Source organism: Miniopterus schreibersii, assembly GCF_964146895.1.
Source record: "Miniopterus schreibersii genome assembly, chromosome: 1".
Lineage (NCBI taxonomy): Eukaryota > Metazoa > Chordata > Mammalia > Chiroptera > Miniopteridae > Miniopterus > Miniopterus schreibersii.
Window position 1 is genome coordinate 122,972,164 of NC_138101.1, and position 15,224 is coordinate 122,987,387.

Below are 15,224 nucleotides of genomic sequence, written 5' to 3' on the forward strand. Positions count from 1 at the left end.
TTGGTGGAGTAATTTCCCTGAGGTCATACAGCAGGGAAGGGAAAGACCAGGGGCCAGAGCTCTTCCCCCTGAACCATGAAATGTTTTAACTCTACATCTTACCTTATATTTTGTCACACACAGCTACCTCTTAAAATGGTTACTAACATTTAAATAAGTAAAATAGTTAGAACATCCAGATAATAAAACCAAATTTCTCTTGTACCTCATCCAGACCTGTAATCTGAAGCTCCCTCTTCACGTCCTTAGTCTCTACCCCATAGAAACATAGAATTACAAGACACAGCCCTGGAAAACCTGGGGCTTAACAGCTTGAACATGGTGACCTCTCAGATTCATTTAGGATCCAGCTGTTCCTACCCCATCGTGAATAACTGACTACAATAGAGAAAGACTGCTTTGGGCATTAACTGGCCATGGAACTCATTTAATGGAGGCACTAGTTTCCATCTTGCAGTAAATGGAATGGAATGTCAGTATGAAGAATTATCCCTTTTCCCCGGAAAGAGGCCATCACTTCTCAAAGTAAAGCCCACTAGCAACAGATATCGATTAACTTAAATGCTGACATCTTTTTCAAATATCCATGGGAGTAAGCTTGCATTCCAAAACACAATTTCTTTCATTCCCCTTCCAAGTTGGGGATAGTCGGAGCATAATATTTGTGATGCTGACACACAAATGAGATTTAAATGTTGCGTGTCTTTAATAACTTTGTCTTCTAGATCCATATTTACTGTTTTTCATATGTTGCCATAAGCAAAATAATAATAATGATAGAAATCACTATCTAAAGCTCATGACTGTCAACAGGATAAACTGTGCTTTTGGTTTGCATCCTAATTAAGCATGTTTGTAGGTTATTTTGCCAAAACAAAAGACCTTTTGTGTTGCATTTTGCCATGATATAAATTACACATGTGGGTTAGAAATATTCTAGGAGAGAGCAATTTTTCATATGTTCAATCTTTCTTACTTAATAAACCATTTAGACCTGTCCCTGTGGTCATTTTACTACAGACAGCATTAAGTCAAACATATTTTATTTTCTCCTGAGGTAATATTCATAAAAGATTACCTTTTTGAAATGCAAATGTTTTTTCTTTTGATTTTTAATATTTTCTTTGTTTTGTAAATTCTGTAGAAAGCCTGCGGGTGGTGCCAGACCCACTTCAGTTTATCAGAAGGAATGAGGAAATGTGTTTGTTTTGTAATTTAGGGCTATATCCTTCCCTAAGGTGCGCATTATGCTGAATGAAAAATGCACCTTTGGGTTCAAGTGGAGAACATAGTCAGAGCTCTTTGTATTTTGAAAAGGAGAATCTCAGTAGAATTAGATCATAGTAGGATTTAACATGTAACCGTTTATTTTTCTGATTCTTACACGATCATTGGTCTTACCAATCATCCGGTAATGGGAAGGGCAAGAGCATTAACGTTTCATTGAGTACAGCTCTCCTTTCTGGTGACCAGTGGGTTAAAACTACAAGTATATATTATCTACATAATTCTAGGACATGTGACAAGATTCTGCCTTAAAAAACAGTATCTTTCATTGGCAGTTTCCACAGACTCCCTGCGGGGGGTGGAGGGGGTGATATGGGAATGGCAGAGGTTCAGATACTTTCTTAAATAAACTCCGGGCTAAAATTTTCCAGTCAGGCACCACCCAAGTTGATGGAAATGAGGTGTAAGTAGCTTTAGACTCTCAGTGGGCTCCTATTCATTCATCCCAAAAGTATTCGTGGCACATCTGCCATGTGCAGGGCACCATCTCGCTAAGTGTCAGCGCTGCTTCTGCCTTAATGGGGTTTATGGTCTAGCAGAGGGGACAGACAATAAACAAGTCATTACACAGGGAACTGAGTCATGGCAATCATGTTAAGTGCCATGAACGACAACTCTCAAGCTGTGGAAATTCATAACTAAGAATCCTAATCTAGGCCCATGGTGGGCAGGGCGATGTTTAGGCTGGGACTCAAGAATGAGGATTAGCCAGGCCAAGAGGAAGAGGAAGAACAGATGTGTGACTCCCCTGAAGCAGAAAGAAGCTTGGGGAAGCTGCGAGAAGACAAGGAATGAGGGTAACTGTATATGGTGAACCATGGGGGAAGGAGGCAGTGGAGGCTGCAGAGGGTAACTGGGCCAGAATGTTTCAGTCAAGTAATAGTCGGGCAGTTGATTCCCCTTTAATGAATTTGATTGAAGGGTCGTGTCAAACAAACATATTACGTAAGTAGAACTAAATGACATGGGAAAGTTTCATTTGTAGAAGAAGTCTAGAAGTAGGATCTCGTGAAATAAACTTGGCTCAAAGGCTTCTTGATCATATTCCTACCTCCATATCAAGGCATCTCAGTGTGTCTGGCCTGACTTCTCAACCTTTAGAACTTTGTTTTGGGAACCTGGTTTGTTAGTTTTCCTTGGGGTCAGTGCCTTTATTGAGGCAAGGAATAGATAAAGCACACCAAAACAGAAAAATACTACTGGGTTCCCAAGGAGATATATTAATACTTTTCTGCATTTTGTATGATAATACTCAGTGATATAGTTGACTCTCAGAAGGTATTATCTACCCATGTAAATAAACATATATATACAATATTGGTAAGAGAAACAGAGATGTATATGTGTATGTATATATATATATACGTATAGATACATATATATGTGTTTGTATGTATAAAATAATCAAGTGATAACTGTTATGCTTAAACCCAACCCATTTTGACATTGTATGTATTTTATAATTTGAGCTAAGTGGATAAGACCTTTAAAATTATTTTATATTTCATAACACTTTAAAGAACGGATAGCTTAGGGGGAAAAGGAAATTTTCATGGCTATTTTCTGAATGGCTACATTTAGATGCTGAGCTTTTAACAAGACTTTGATTTCATTCCAAAGCCTAGAGCCCTGCAAGGATAGGATCTTGGGAATACTCCACATTCCTTAAAGAATGCTTATCAATTAAACCATCTCATTTTAGTTAGTGACCTTCTGTGGAGTAAGGAGCTAGCATTTCCCCAAATTATCTCACATGAAGAAAAAACAAACACTGTAATAGATTCTTCTGATAACTGTGAAATGAAAACGAATGTATTTTTTCCTTATGCTTCACAAGCAGGTATTTTCATTGGGAGACAAATAGTATGAGGCCATGAAAGCAGGGTGGAAATGCTTTTGTCAAAGTTTTTTGAACAAAAAACAAAAGGGAGCCAAGATTAGAGAAAATGAAAAGTATATACTGAGAGCTGACTCTACTCCTAGTTGACTTGGACCCACTAAAACTTACAATATCTAAAATGCAAATTTCTTTTTAAAAAAAGGCAGTTTACTTTCAGTGAAGCTGCCTCCTTGTTCAGTTACCAGGAGACAACTATGATTTCAACACACCACATCGTTTCCATGATGACCACTGCCAGCGGTGGGGCAGGCAATGCTGAGTGGCAATCATTTGCCTTGCGGTTGTTACCAGGTGCTTAACCACTGTGTGTAATTTACCTCCTTTGTAATTGCTTCTGAGACCTTGGTTCTTTGTGTAGTATGTCTTTATAAGGGAGAGAGAAAGAATTTCTTAAACACCTATGATTTAGACACACAAAGGTGAAGGTGGCATGGCTCAGCCCTTTAGGAGGATTTGAAGGCATCTTCAGAAAGAGCATCAAAGTGTGGTGCCCCTCTCCTGTAGATCCTGCCAAACACTGAACCCAGGCAATCTGATGCCAAAGCCCACGCCCTTAACCATTGTATGCTAATTCTTTAAGTGTATGGATACATGAGCTTTTGAGTGGTTCCTTCTTCCGAATATATTCACAGTTCCTCAATCCCTCTTCAGAAATGTTTTCTGGTTCTCTGTGCAGTCTGTCCCTTCCACTATAAATGCATCAGATTTGGCCAAGTCAGCATTAGAACTGAACACAATACTGCAGTTGTAAGTTGATCAATTCAAAGTACACTAGGATCAACCCTTACTGTGATCTGAACACACGCCTTTCTTAATGCAGCCAAAGATAGGACAGAGATGAATTCTTGGGGTATTTGTCAGGGTCTTGGAAGGGGGTAGAATGGGTGTTGTTTTACATCAAGATGTTGGCATGTGTAAATCTTTATGGTCAATTAAAATCCCAGATTACATGAACAGCAGTCAAATCAGGATTCTCTCATCCTGAACTTGTACAGTTTGTATTTATTATGATTAAATTTAATCCTGTGAGTTCAGTCCAGTGCTGGAGCTTTCGATGATAATTTTTAGTTGATGTTGAGCTGCTCATGTATCATTCTAGCTTCCCCTCCGAGCCGTGTTATCAGCAGGTCCAATGAGCAGGCCTTCCACATCTTCGCCCAGGCCCCTCTTCAGGTTGCCATAAGGACACAACCTTCACAGAACCATTTTGTTTGTTTAGCCAGATGAGGATTCTCCAGCTATACTCCCATCCATCCTCCATTCAGTGTTTTATGAATTCGATGTCTTATTAATCAGGATAACATGGGAGACTTTTTCAAGTGGTTTTCTGAAATCAAGGGTGATTTAAAAGGAAGTGAAACTTTAAAAAATGTATTACCAGAATGGGTTTTCTGCAGTTTCTTTATATATCCAGACTTGATGTCTGTATCACCTCTTGCTTATAGCCTTGAGGAAATGAGCCTCAAACTATTGATGGTGACGGATTTAAATACAGAATTGATGTGTTTTGTTAGCATAAACTGACAATTTGTAATATTATGGAAATAACTGTGATAGAGCCTATTAAAATTGTTTTTGACCACATGTTTATATACAATCTAATTACTGAGCAATAGATTTATTAAAATGTTCAAATTTTTTTTAATCATCCTGTTATGGTCATGGCATTCTCATCATCAAACAATTTATTCACCCACTCAGGGAAGAGGGAGAAGAGTAAAAGAATTCTGCAAAGAGATGTTTTGTGATACCCTGAAAATCATGTGACTCCTCGTAGGATTACCATAGTGTCTCTAATTTTTTTATCCAAAGCATTTTATGGCAATCTTTTTTAATCACTTCTGACCAATACTTTTAATTCTTGAAATGGCAAGTCTATTTTAGCAAGTTTTGACAAACAACATGAAATCCACTTTAGGATCATCCAAGGCCAATCCTGAACATACATTGATTTCTTTCTATATGCTCATTTGAAGGTTGTCTGAGTTACCAGGGTATACTGATTTCAAGTTAGGTTTTTAGGAACTCTGTAAAAAATGACTCAAAGCAAAAATAGAGAGGATCTCAAATTTTGTGTGGTACCAGGAAGAATTAAAGGGTGAGTGAATTGCAGAGAGCAGAGGAAATGTGATTTGGGCTGACGTGAGTTAGGAAGACTCAAAGACTATACGTTAATGTATATATTCATGCTGAGCTCCTTTAAATGAACTTTGCTCAATCATGCCTTGTAGGGAGCATCAAGCTTTTTGGCCCATCTCCTTCACACCCCTGGTCCTCACTAGCTAACATTCCTACTTCCCCCATCTTTCTTAACCCACTCTTTCTGGCATGCCTTTGTATGGAATGTCTTCTTAAAGATGCCAAACCTTAATCACAAAGGCCTGCAAGATGGGCAAAGGTTCTCTGTTTATCTAGCTAGCAGCCAGCTGGCCAGTCACTAAGCAAGGCATCAAAGCCCATGCCAGGGAAGGTAAAAGGGGAGGCATATGCTATTTTTGAATCAAGATATTTTGCCTCTCTGCATATTAACTCCTTAAGTGCCATTGCCTTAACTTACTGGTGCTATCTTTAACTATTGGCTATATAGTTGGATTAGATGGTTAAATTAGTTACAAATATGTATTGTGTTGATTGTTAATATTTTGAGTCATGTGATCCCATTTCTGATGACTTGGAGCCTCGTGTTGAATTTTTAGAAGTTGTGGAACATCATGGCTGCCAACATTTTAGGATAACTTACTAGTGTCTCTTGTTAAGCTTTGGGGAGTCTATAAATAATATGTTCTGTCAGGGAAACCCATCGATCATCCTGAAGAAGGGCTGATAAATACATCTCTTTGGCTCTGCGTTCACAAAAAGATCACAATGTGATGGAAACAGCCAGAGAGTTCTAGTAAGAGACCTGGTGTTAATTCCCAATTCTGGTACTTATCAGTTATCCATATCTTTCTGGTAAGTTATACCTTCTCTCTGTCTCAGTTTTCTCATTTGTAAAATGGAATGTTAACCTCAGCCTTAAAATGTTTTCAGGGGAAGTATTAATTTTTTAAAACTATGAATATTGGGTTTTTGTATTGCTATCAATGCATGTAATAAGCATTAACATTTCAGGCTACTCAGCTCTAGTTTAGTTATAAGTCCCATATTTTATGAGAAAAATTAAAAAATATTTAAAAGAAAAGAGAAAAGTTCATCTGTAGATGAAGAAATAACATACTATTTATGAATAAATATTGAAAAGGAACTGTGTTTTTTAAGCACGAGGAAGAAAAGGTTATTTTAATAATGGTTTTTAAATCATGATGGATTACATCAAGAATGGTGACAGTTGATTGCTCCTGCAATTGAGCAAAAAAATTAGAGTAAAATAGTTTATGCTTATGCATGAGGAATGTGGGTTAGGAACAAAGAGAGTTTTTTGATTGATGACAGTTGGAATAAATTATGGTAGTAAGTTGGGAATTTTTAATAACTAGATTTTTCATCAACATTACTATTTATTTACATAATTAAGATGTGATCCATCTAAAATATTTTACTTGGGCTAGGTGACATTCTTTTTTCTATCAATTTTTTAAATTCTTTTATTTTGTTATAGTAAAAGCACTTAACATGAGATCTACTCTTAACAAAATTTTAAGTGTACATTATTGTTGACTGTTGGTACAATGCCACTCGAGCTTATTCATCTCATTTAGATGAAACTTCATGCCAACTGATTAGTAACTCCCCATTTCGTCCTCCCCAGCCCCTGGCTACCCATTCCACTCTTTGAGTCTATGAATTTCACTATTTTAGATACCTCATATAAGTGGAATTATGCAGAATTTGTCTTTCTGTGATTTGCTTATTTTGTTTAACATAGTGCTCTCATGGTTCATCCATGTTGTCACATATTGCAGAATTTTCTCCTTTTTAAAGATTAATAGTATTGCTTTGTATGTATAGGCCACATTTTCTTTATCCATTCATCTGTCAATGGACATTTAGGCTGTTTTGACATCTTGGATATTGTGAATAGTGCCGCAATGAACATAGGAGTTGCTAATATCTTTTTGAGATCCTGATTTCAATTCTTTGGATAAATACCCAGAAGTGGGATTGCTAGATCATAGAATAGTTCCATTTTTAATTTTTGAGAAACCTTCATACTGTTTTCCATATAGGCTACACAATTTTCCATTCCTACCAACAGTATACAGGGTTCTAATTTGTACACATCCTTTCCAACACTTGATGTCTTTTGTTTTTTAATAATAGCCCTTCTGAGAGATATGAAGTGATATCTCATTGTGGTTTGATTTACATTTCCCAAGTGATTGGTAACATTGAGCATTTTTTCAAATACATATTAGTCATTTGTGTATCTTCTTTGGAGAAATATCTATTCAAGTCCTTTGCCCATCTAAAAATTATGCCATTTGTTTTCTTGGCATTGGGCTGTAAGAGTTCCTTGTATATTTTACATACTAATGCCTCATCAGATATATGGTGTGCAAATATTTTTTCCCATTCCACAGGTTGCCTTTCTACTCTTATGTTTCCTTTGCTATTCATAAGCTTTTTAGTTTGACATAGTACCACTTGTCTATTTTTGTTTTTGTTGCCTGTGCTTTTGGTGTCATATTCATGAAATCATTGCCAAGACCAATGTAATGAAGCTTCTCCCACATGTTTTCTTCCAGGAGTTTTATGGTTTCAGGTCTTACATTTAAGTATTTAATTAATTTTTAGTTGATTTTTGTGTATAGTGTAAGATGAAGATTCATTCCTTTGCATGTGGATATCCAGCACCATTTGTTGAAGACTATCTTTTCCCCATTTTGTAATCTTGGTACCTTTGTTGAAGATTAGTTGACTATATGTGCTTGGATTTATTTCCAGGCTCACTACTATGTTGCATTGGTCTGTACATCTGTCTTTAGTCTAGTGCCATACAGTTTTGATTACTGTAGTTTTGTAATATGTTTTGAAATCAGGCTGTGTGATACCTCCAGCTTTATTTTTCTTTTCAGGGTTGACTTGGCTATTCTTGGCCTTTTGTGATTCTTAGTCTTGGTACATGTACATTAGAAAAGGCAGGCACCTTTCTCATTCTTCATGAACTGGCCTCATACAGGAGAAAACCCTCATGATTCAGTCTGACTAGAGGGTTTTGGGGACCTGTACCAATGTTTTTCCTCCCAAGGGAGAAGCGGGAAGCTGTTGTTTTTTCTGCTCACTCTGTGCTGAGCAAGGAGAGATATGATGTCTACCAGTCCAAACCTCCATATCAGTGCTCCCCTGGGTGGCTAGATTGCAATGGTCCCATCAGGACTCCAAAACTGGAAAGATGCCAGTTCTTTGGGAAGCTGCAGAGAAGTTGGGGTGTTGGGTACACAGATCAACTCTTTGCCCCTCAAAGGAGAAGCTGAGAGCTGGGATTTTTCATCCACTTACTCTATGTTGAGCAATAGGGAGGATCTATTGCATCTACCAGCCCACATCATCACCTCCCTCCTCCCTCAGGTGGCTAGACTGTGCAAACACATTAGAGCTCCAAGGCTGGCAATACAGAAGCCAGTCCTCTGGCTAGTCTCCTCAGAAAAATTGGGGTGCTGGGCATGCAAACCAATTTCTTCCCTCCCTTTGGAGAAGCTGGGAGCTAGGAAGTCTTCCTGACTGTAGGGCACTATACTGGGGGTAGAAACTCTGGTGGGAATCTCCCTACTGACTTCCATGAGTCGCTTTGTATTTACTGAGGGTAAGGGAGACTTTCAACTAATTTTTAGATTTCTCACACAGAGAATTTGTACATGAATTGTTACCAAATCAGTGTATTTGTGGGAGGAAAGAAGGTCCAAATCTTTTTACTCTACCATCTTGCTGATGTCGCTCTTTAGGTTAGGTGGTATTTTGAGTTCACTTCTAATCTTGTGATTCTAGGATTTTATTTTCTACCACTTAAGTCTTCCCTTGAACTGAGAGGTGATCTCCTTGGATGTTGAATTAGACTATAGCCTGAGAGGCAAACATGTGTCTCTAATTCTACCGGTTAATACCTGACCATCTCTGGGCTCCTCAATATTTTGGCTTCTTTGTTTCTAAATAATAGAATCTTGGCCCTCTTTTTACTCATTCAAAATTATATCCCCTTGAAGGTAGGAAACTTCTGTAAGCCTTGGTTACCTTATCTGCTTAGGGGTGTTGTGAATCTTCAATATATAGAAAGACTGGCATATAGTGAGTGTCTTAGCATTATCATCATCATGGTTTTCCAATTTTAAAATAAACCAATGGAAAAGGAAAAATGATATTCTAGGTAATATGATTCTCAATCCAGAGGGCCAGCCGTTCAGCTAATGCATGATGACTTGTAATAATGAGATGTCTTCTGTTGACTTCCTAAGCACCCAACAAGTGACTAAGTTTTTAAGAGGCAGAAGCTAGGTACTTTCTCACAAGACACTGACAGTGAAAGCCCAGGAGTAACTTCGTTCACCCTCCTGCATGTTCTCCTGCACTTTGTTCATTCTTCCACTTTAGTATTCATTACACTGCACTGTGATACTTGATTATACACCCATCTCCACCCCCTCTCTGGACCATTTACCTTCACACTTAACCCTAGCACCCAGTGTAGGACCAGGCATTTATAGACATCCAATAAATATCTGTTGGATGAATGCACAACAAGTGAATTACGGATGAGAAGCAATATGATGTAATGATTAAATGCATATTATTAGGGGTCAGAAGAACCTGAGTTCCAATCCAGACTCCACTTCTTCTAACCAGTATGATCTTGGACAGCTGGCTTAACTCTTCAAGTTTCATGTCTTTGTCTGTACAATGTTATTACATACCGAATTCCTAGGGTTCTTACATAATATACATGTTTTGTATATTTTTTGTATATTACATTATCTCTTATAAGTAACTATTATTAACAGTACCATTATTTCTCATAATGAAAGGTATGAAAAATAATATAAATATTACATGTATGTTATTTTATTGCTCCTATTTATTTTGCTATTAATTTTTTGTTATTTGTTGCTATGGTTATTTACAGTAATGCTGGAGTGATTTACTGATAGCCAGTATAGAACCACCCATTCAGACTATGTAATAAGTATCACTTAAGCCCAACAACCTCACAGATGTGCATTCTTGCTTTGGACTGAGCTGGGGATAAGAGAGGTTAAACAGTTAACAGCATTGCCTTTAGTTCTGCAGGCTTAAAGAAACAAAGCCCTGCTCCCACCAAAGAAATCTTTAAAATGCTTCCCATCACATCCAGAGCCCCTTAGAGCATCACTTATTGAGCCCAAGGATCCAAAGAGATGGACCGTAATTTCAGTTAAGCAGTGGTTCTCAGACTTTAGCACCCATCAGAATAGTTTGGAGGACTGTTTACACAGAATTCTGGGCTTTATCCCCAGAGTTTTGGAGTCAGGGGGCCAGGAGTAGAACCCCAATTTTCATTTCTAATGACTTCCCACATGATACTGATGATGGTGTTTTGGGGACCACACTTTGAACCATTGAGATCATAGACATCCTTGAAGTATGAGAAACCTGACTCCAGAGTGAAACACGTGCAGAAGCCTTTTCAGTAAAGTGAATTGCCTGATAACCCCTGTAAAAATGAGGGCTTCCTATTTTCAGCCCCCATGTTTTCTACCCTGTACTGCCCTTTTCTTACTTTTTAAATTTATTAATTGGGGAAATGGTTTCATGAAGTTGTTTTTAAATTTTATGAGCCTGATAAAATCTATAGACACTCTCTCCAGAAAAGTCCATATATACATTGCCTATAATTTCGGGAGACTCTTGGACACCTCCTCCACCAGCCCACCCCTGACCTTTAGACATATCGGTAGAAAAACTATGCCCTAAAGCAAAGTCTTGAGCTTACTCGAATGTAACAAAAATTCCCTTCTTATACTTAACCTTTTGGTTAAGTATACTCACCTGAAAAATAGGAATAATAATAATACTTCTCACTTCAAAGATTATGAAAATTAACTGATTAATACATGGAAGAGCCTAATTTGAAAACCAAAACCACTAAATACTACCTTTTTTTTCTCTGTGTAGTACTGCTACAACAATCTTCATTCTTGTGGCAAGTCAGTGCCTCTCCCTACTAGGGGAAAAATCAGAAAGTATAAGAAAGAGCCCAAAGAGCAATTTTCAAGAACTTACTCTGTGCCCATTGCATTATTTTGCTAAAATCTGGTCAGTCTGCCATGTTGTTTCTCTTTGTGAGTCACTGAGCAATGGGATCTAGCAAGCCCCAGGCCTGGCTCTGTAACCTGAGAGTCTCACTTCATTTGTCCTGAAATACTCCACTTTTCGAATGTCCAGTGCCTTCTCATGCCCCCATGTTAATACCTCCCAACAGAAAGACAAGAATATAAAATTCTAATAGGGGTTCATTTCCATACTAGAAGACACTGAGTCTTGAGAAATAGTGATTAAAAGTTAAGCTCAATTCTCATTGTTTTTACAAAAATAAATATGTTGATAGGCCAATCAGCAGACACTTATTTAGCTCCTACTGTATACACTGTGCAAGAGGAATAACATGCTTCTGTGCTGTACCAACTCACAGTCCAACAGGGAAGATAGATACAGCAAAAATAAACCCAACACAAAGTGAGCCATAGCAAGGACAATGATTGTTCAGACAGTGTTTCAGGAGTACAGGAGAGGGAGAAATCACTTCCGACAGGGATCCATAGAAGTCTCTTGGGCAAGGTGATATTTAAGCTGGACCCTGCTATAGGTGAATGTTATGGAGAAGGGTGTTTTAGGCTGTGGGAATCTTTTGAAGAAAAGCATGGAGTAGAAAAAAGGCTTGTATAAACTTGTGACATTATGATTTAGCCAGGGTAACAATAGTATGGGTTTGAGGTGAAGGTGTAGAGCTTGAGGCTAGAAAGATAAGCTGGAAGCATATTGTAGGAAGAAACCAAAGGCCAAGTGAGGAGCTTTGGCTTTCCTCTCTATGCAGCGAGGAGGGATTGAGGGTCTCTGAGTAGAGGGATACTCAAAGCAGATCTGTTTTAAGAAAAAGAATCCTGGTGCTGCCACGAAGACTAGACAGTAGAGGGCAAGAAGAAAGAGAGACCTGGTGAAGGTAGGGGGATCTGAACTAAAGCAAGAGAAATGGGAGAGTAGCATGGAGGGGACAAAGAGGAGAGGCACTTGAGAGGCTGCATTTGTTTGGGGATGATTGATGACATACAACAACAAAAGTTGAGGAAAGCTGAGAGGGCTCCCCAGGCCAAATTGCTACATAAAGCAGACTGTGGTCTCAGAGGAAGAGACTAGCTAGCGGCCCCGAGGCCATGTGGCTAGGGATACCTCTTGGCCAGCCCAAGAAGACGGTTCTCCTTCCTAGAATGCCCAGAGGGGCAGCAATTGACCATCTGCTTTGCCTGCGTGAAATATCAAAATCACCTTTTCTGAACATGAGGTCCTCAGCCTAGCAGCTTCAGAAGCCCTGAAAGTTTTTTTTTAAGAAAAACAACTTTTAGGCACTTTTCCAGGTGAATGTGACCTGGGAACCCAAGTGGGTCTGAGGTGGGGCCCAGACATCCATATTTTGTAAAGCTCCCAGGTGATTCTGATGCACAGCTGGATTTGGGAACTACTATGGGAAATGTATAGAAAACAGAGAGTCAACACAAAGTGCCAGTGAACACTAGGATGGCTTGAAGACCTTAGGTTTTGGTCTCAAGCACCATGACCGTCACTGAGTGTCTTAGCTTACCCTCCATCTTCCATTCTAATCCTCAGCAAACACATCAGGACATAGGAGAGGCTGCATGCTTGACAAGTTCCCCTGAACTTCCCAGAAGGACTAGTGCCTACAAACCATCCTTTTCACTCTTGTCCTCATTTGAAATAGAAAGAGAGCTTGGCTGCATTAGAGACACCATGAGAGTCTTATTACAGGGTGTTTTCAGTCTTTAGAGGTCAGGCTTCATAATATTACCACGCATTTTCTGCCAGACTTATACAACACCCATAGGATTTTCATTGCTATTATTGTTTTTATTTCTCAGAAAAATCATACAGTTCAAAGGTAAGGCAGGTGTTAAAAACATCCCTTCTACTCACAGGGCTCTGCATGATCTGGTGACTTGGAGAAGGTCAGACAACCAGAGCTGGTCCCGAATCCTCCATCCTCCCGTCCTGAAGCTCCACTCCTGCTTCTGTGCCATAATGGAGAAGGGAAACATAAAGGAATTTTTCTCTCCTTGTAAAAGAGAAAAAGTAGGAGGAGGGGGATTATTTAAACACACCTCACTCACACTGCAGTCACTGCATTGTTTTTCCTGTTGAAACACCCTGTTGGTTTTTAAATCCTTTTAAACCTACCGGCACCTGTATGGCCTGGATCCAAGAATTATTACCGAACCTCTCACTTTTTATATCTAGCCACATAGGAGTTTCTGTGATGGTATCTGGCTCTTGGTTCAGTTGAAAATTTCAAAGCTTCCAGAAGTCTTTTTTCTTCCATAGAACTAGAAGCATGCAATGCTCAGACCTGATTTTTTTTTTTTAATTGAGCAGATATGTTTCCCCCCTTTTAGTTCTCCTGCTGGATAAAATAATATCTTGGCATAACCTGAATTGTTCCTCATAAAAAATACTTCTGAAATACTGACCAAAAGAAAGGATAGGGGGCAGATGGGGAGTCTCCCCCAGCAGCTTATGATATGTGAGGTGACCTCTCTTCAGGGCAAGAACTAAGGCTGGAAACATAATGAGGACTTCCCAGCAAATTCATTATAACAAAGCATAATGTGAGCTCACTGGGCACAAAAATAGGCTGAAGGAAAGTGACTCCCACATAAGACCTAATTAAATACTTTGATGTCAGAAAGCAGAGCAGGGAGGGGTGGAAAATCAAATCAGACCAAAGTAAAGACTTAAATTTAAATGGAAAGAAAAAATGTTTCTCTCCACCACCACCCCTCCACCACCCCCTTCAGCCTCTCTGTGTCTCTGTCTCTCTCCTTTTCTTCCTTTACCATGAAGGAAGGCTAAGATTCAGGAACAATGGGTTGTAAATTCTTCAGCCAATTAGTCCAGTGACTTACTACTGTTTATAATGCACAGAATATCACAGGCTGTTTTGCGGCCTCCCCAAGTTGGTTTGTTAATAACAGGAAGCTAGCACTTCTCAGTACAGTGGATCAAGCTACACGTGAAAATAAATGCAAAAAACCTGGAGGGGAATAGAAGCAGACCGAGAGTAGCCTTGATTTAATTTAACGTTTGGGGGTCCACACACAAATGAGCATTTTAGTAGGCTTCATGGTGGAAGTTGCTGTCATTTGTAAAATATTCTGGCCAATTAGCTAATAGTGTGCTTGGATTTCTCCTGTTTTGATACAGTAATACTAAGTACATTGTGAAGCCCAATTATACAAATCATCCCCATATGCCATACCAGTCTTTCTTTATGAACTGTGTTTATAAATCCTGTGTGAGGAAATGTGTACTTCAGCAATTTAGACCATGTGTAAAAACATAGCCAATGGGATTGTCAAGAAAACAAGTTCCAGCCTAGGAAGTCCTAATGTGTTCCGCTGGAATAACAGGAGGGTGCCGAGGAGCGCAATGCTCTGCTTAAATACATATTGCTTTATAGTGTTTAACCGATTTAGGGGCTTCCGCTTCCCTTTCTAATATGTTATTCTTCTTTTCTTTTAGGATCCAACCTTGGAGTTTTTGAGAAAATTTGGGATTGGTCTTCTCTCGGGCACAATAGCCTCAGTCATTAACATCCCTTTTGATGTTGCCAAAAGTAGGATTCAAGGGCCTCAGCCAGTTCCTGGAGAGATCAAGTACAGAACCTGTTTTAAAACAATGGCAACAGTCTATCAGGAAGAAGGGTAACACATTCTTATTTTAATAAATGAGCAAGACTCAACGATTGTCCAAACCCTGTTGTACTTCCATTTCAACAAGAGCCATTAAGCCCTCCTGAATTGGGTGTGTGTGAGAAGCTCTTGGGAATAGATGACAAACTTTG

General features: G+C 38.9%; 1 protein-coding gene across 3 annotated transcripts in view; it reads left to right on the forward strand.

The window, feature by feature from the left end:
• Positions 1 to 15,224, forward strand: part of SLC25A21 (solute carrier family 25 member 21) — a 462,844-nt gene that overhangs the window by 437,316 nt on the left and 10,304 nt on the right. For all 3 annotated transcript variants that reach the window (XM_081155130.1, XM_081155129.1, XM_081155131.1), the window contains exon 8: positions 14,903 to 15,084. In XM_081155130.1, coding sequence (XP_081011256.1) covers positions 14,903 to 15,084 — 182 coding nt within the window. The remainder of the gene's footprint in view (positions 1 to 14,902; positions 15,085 to 15,224) is intronic.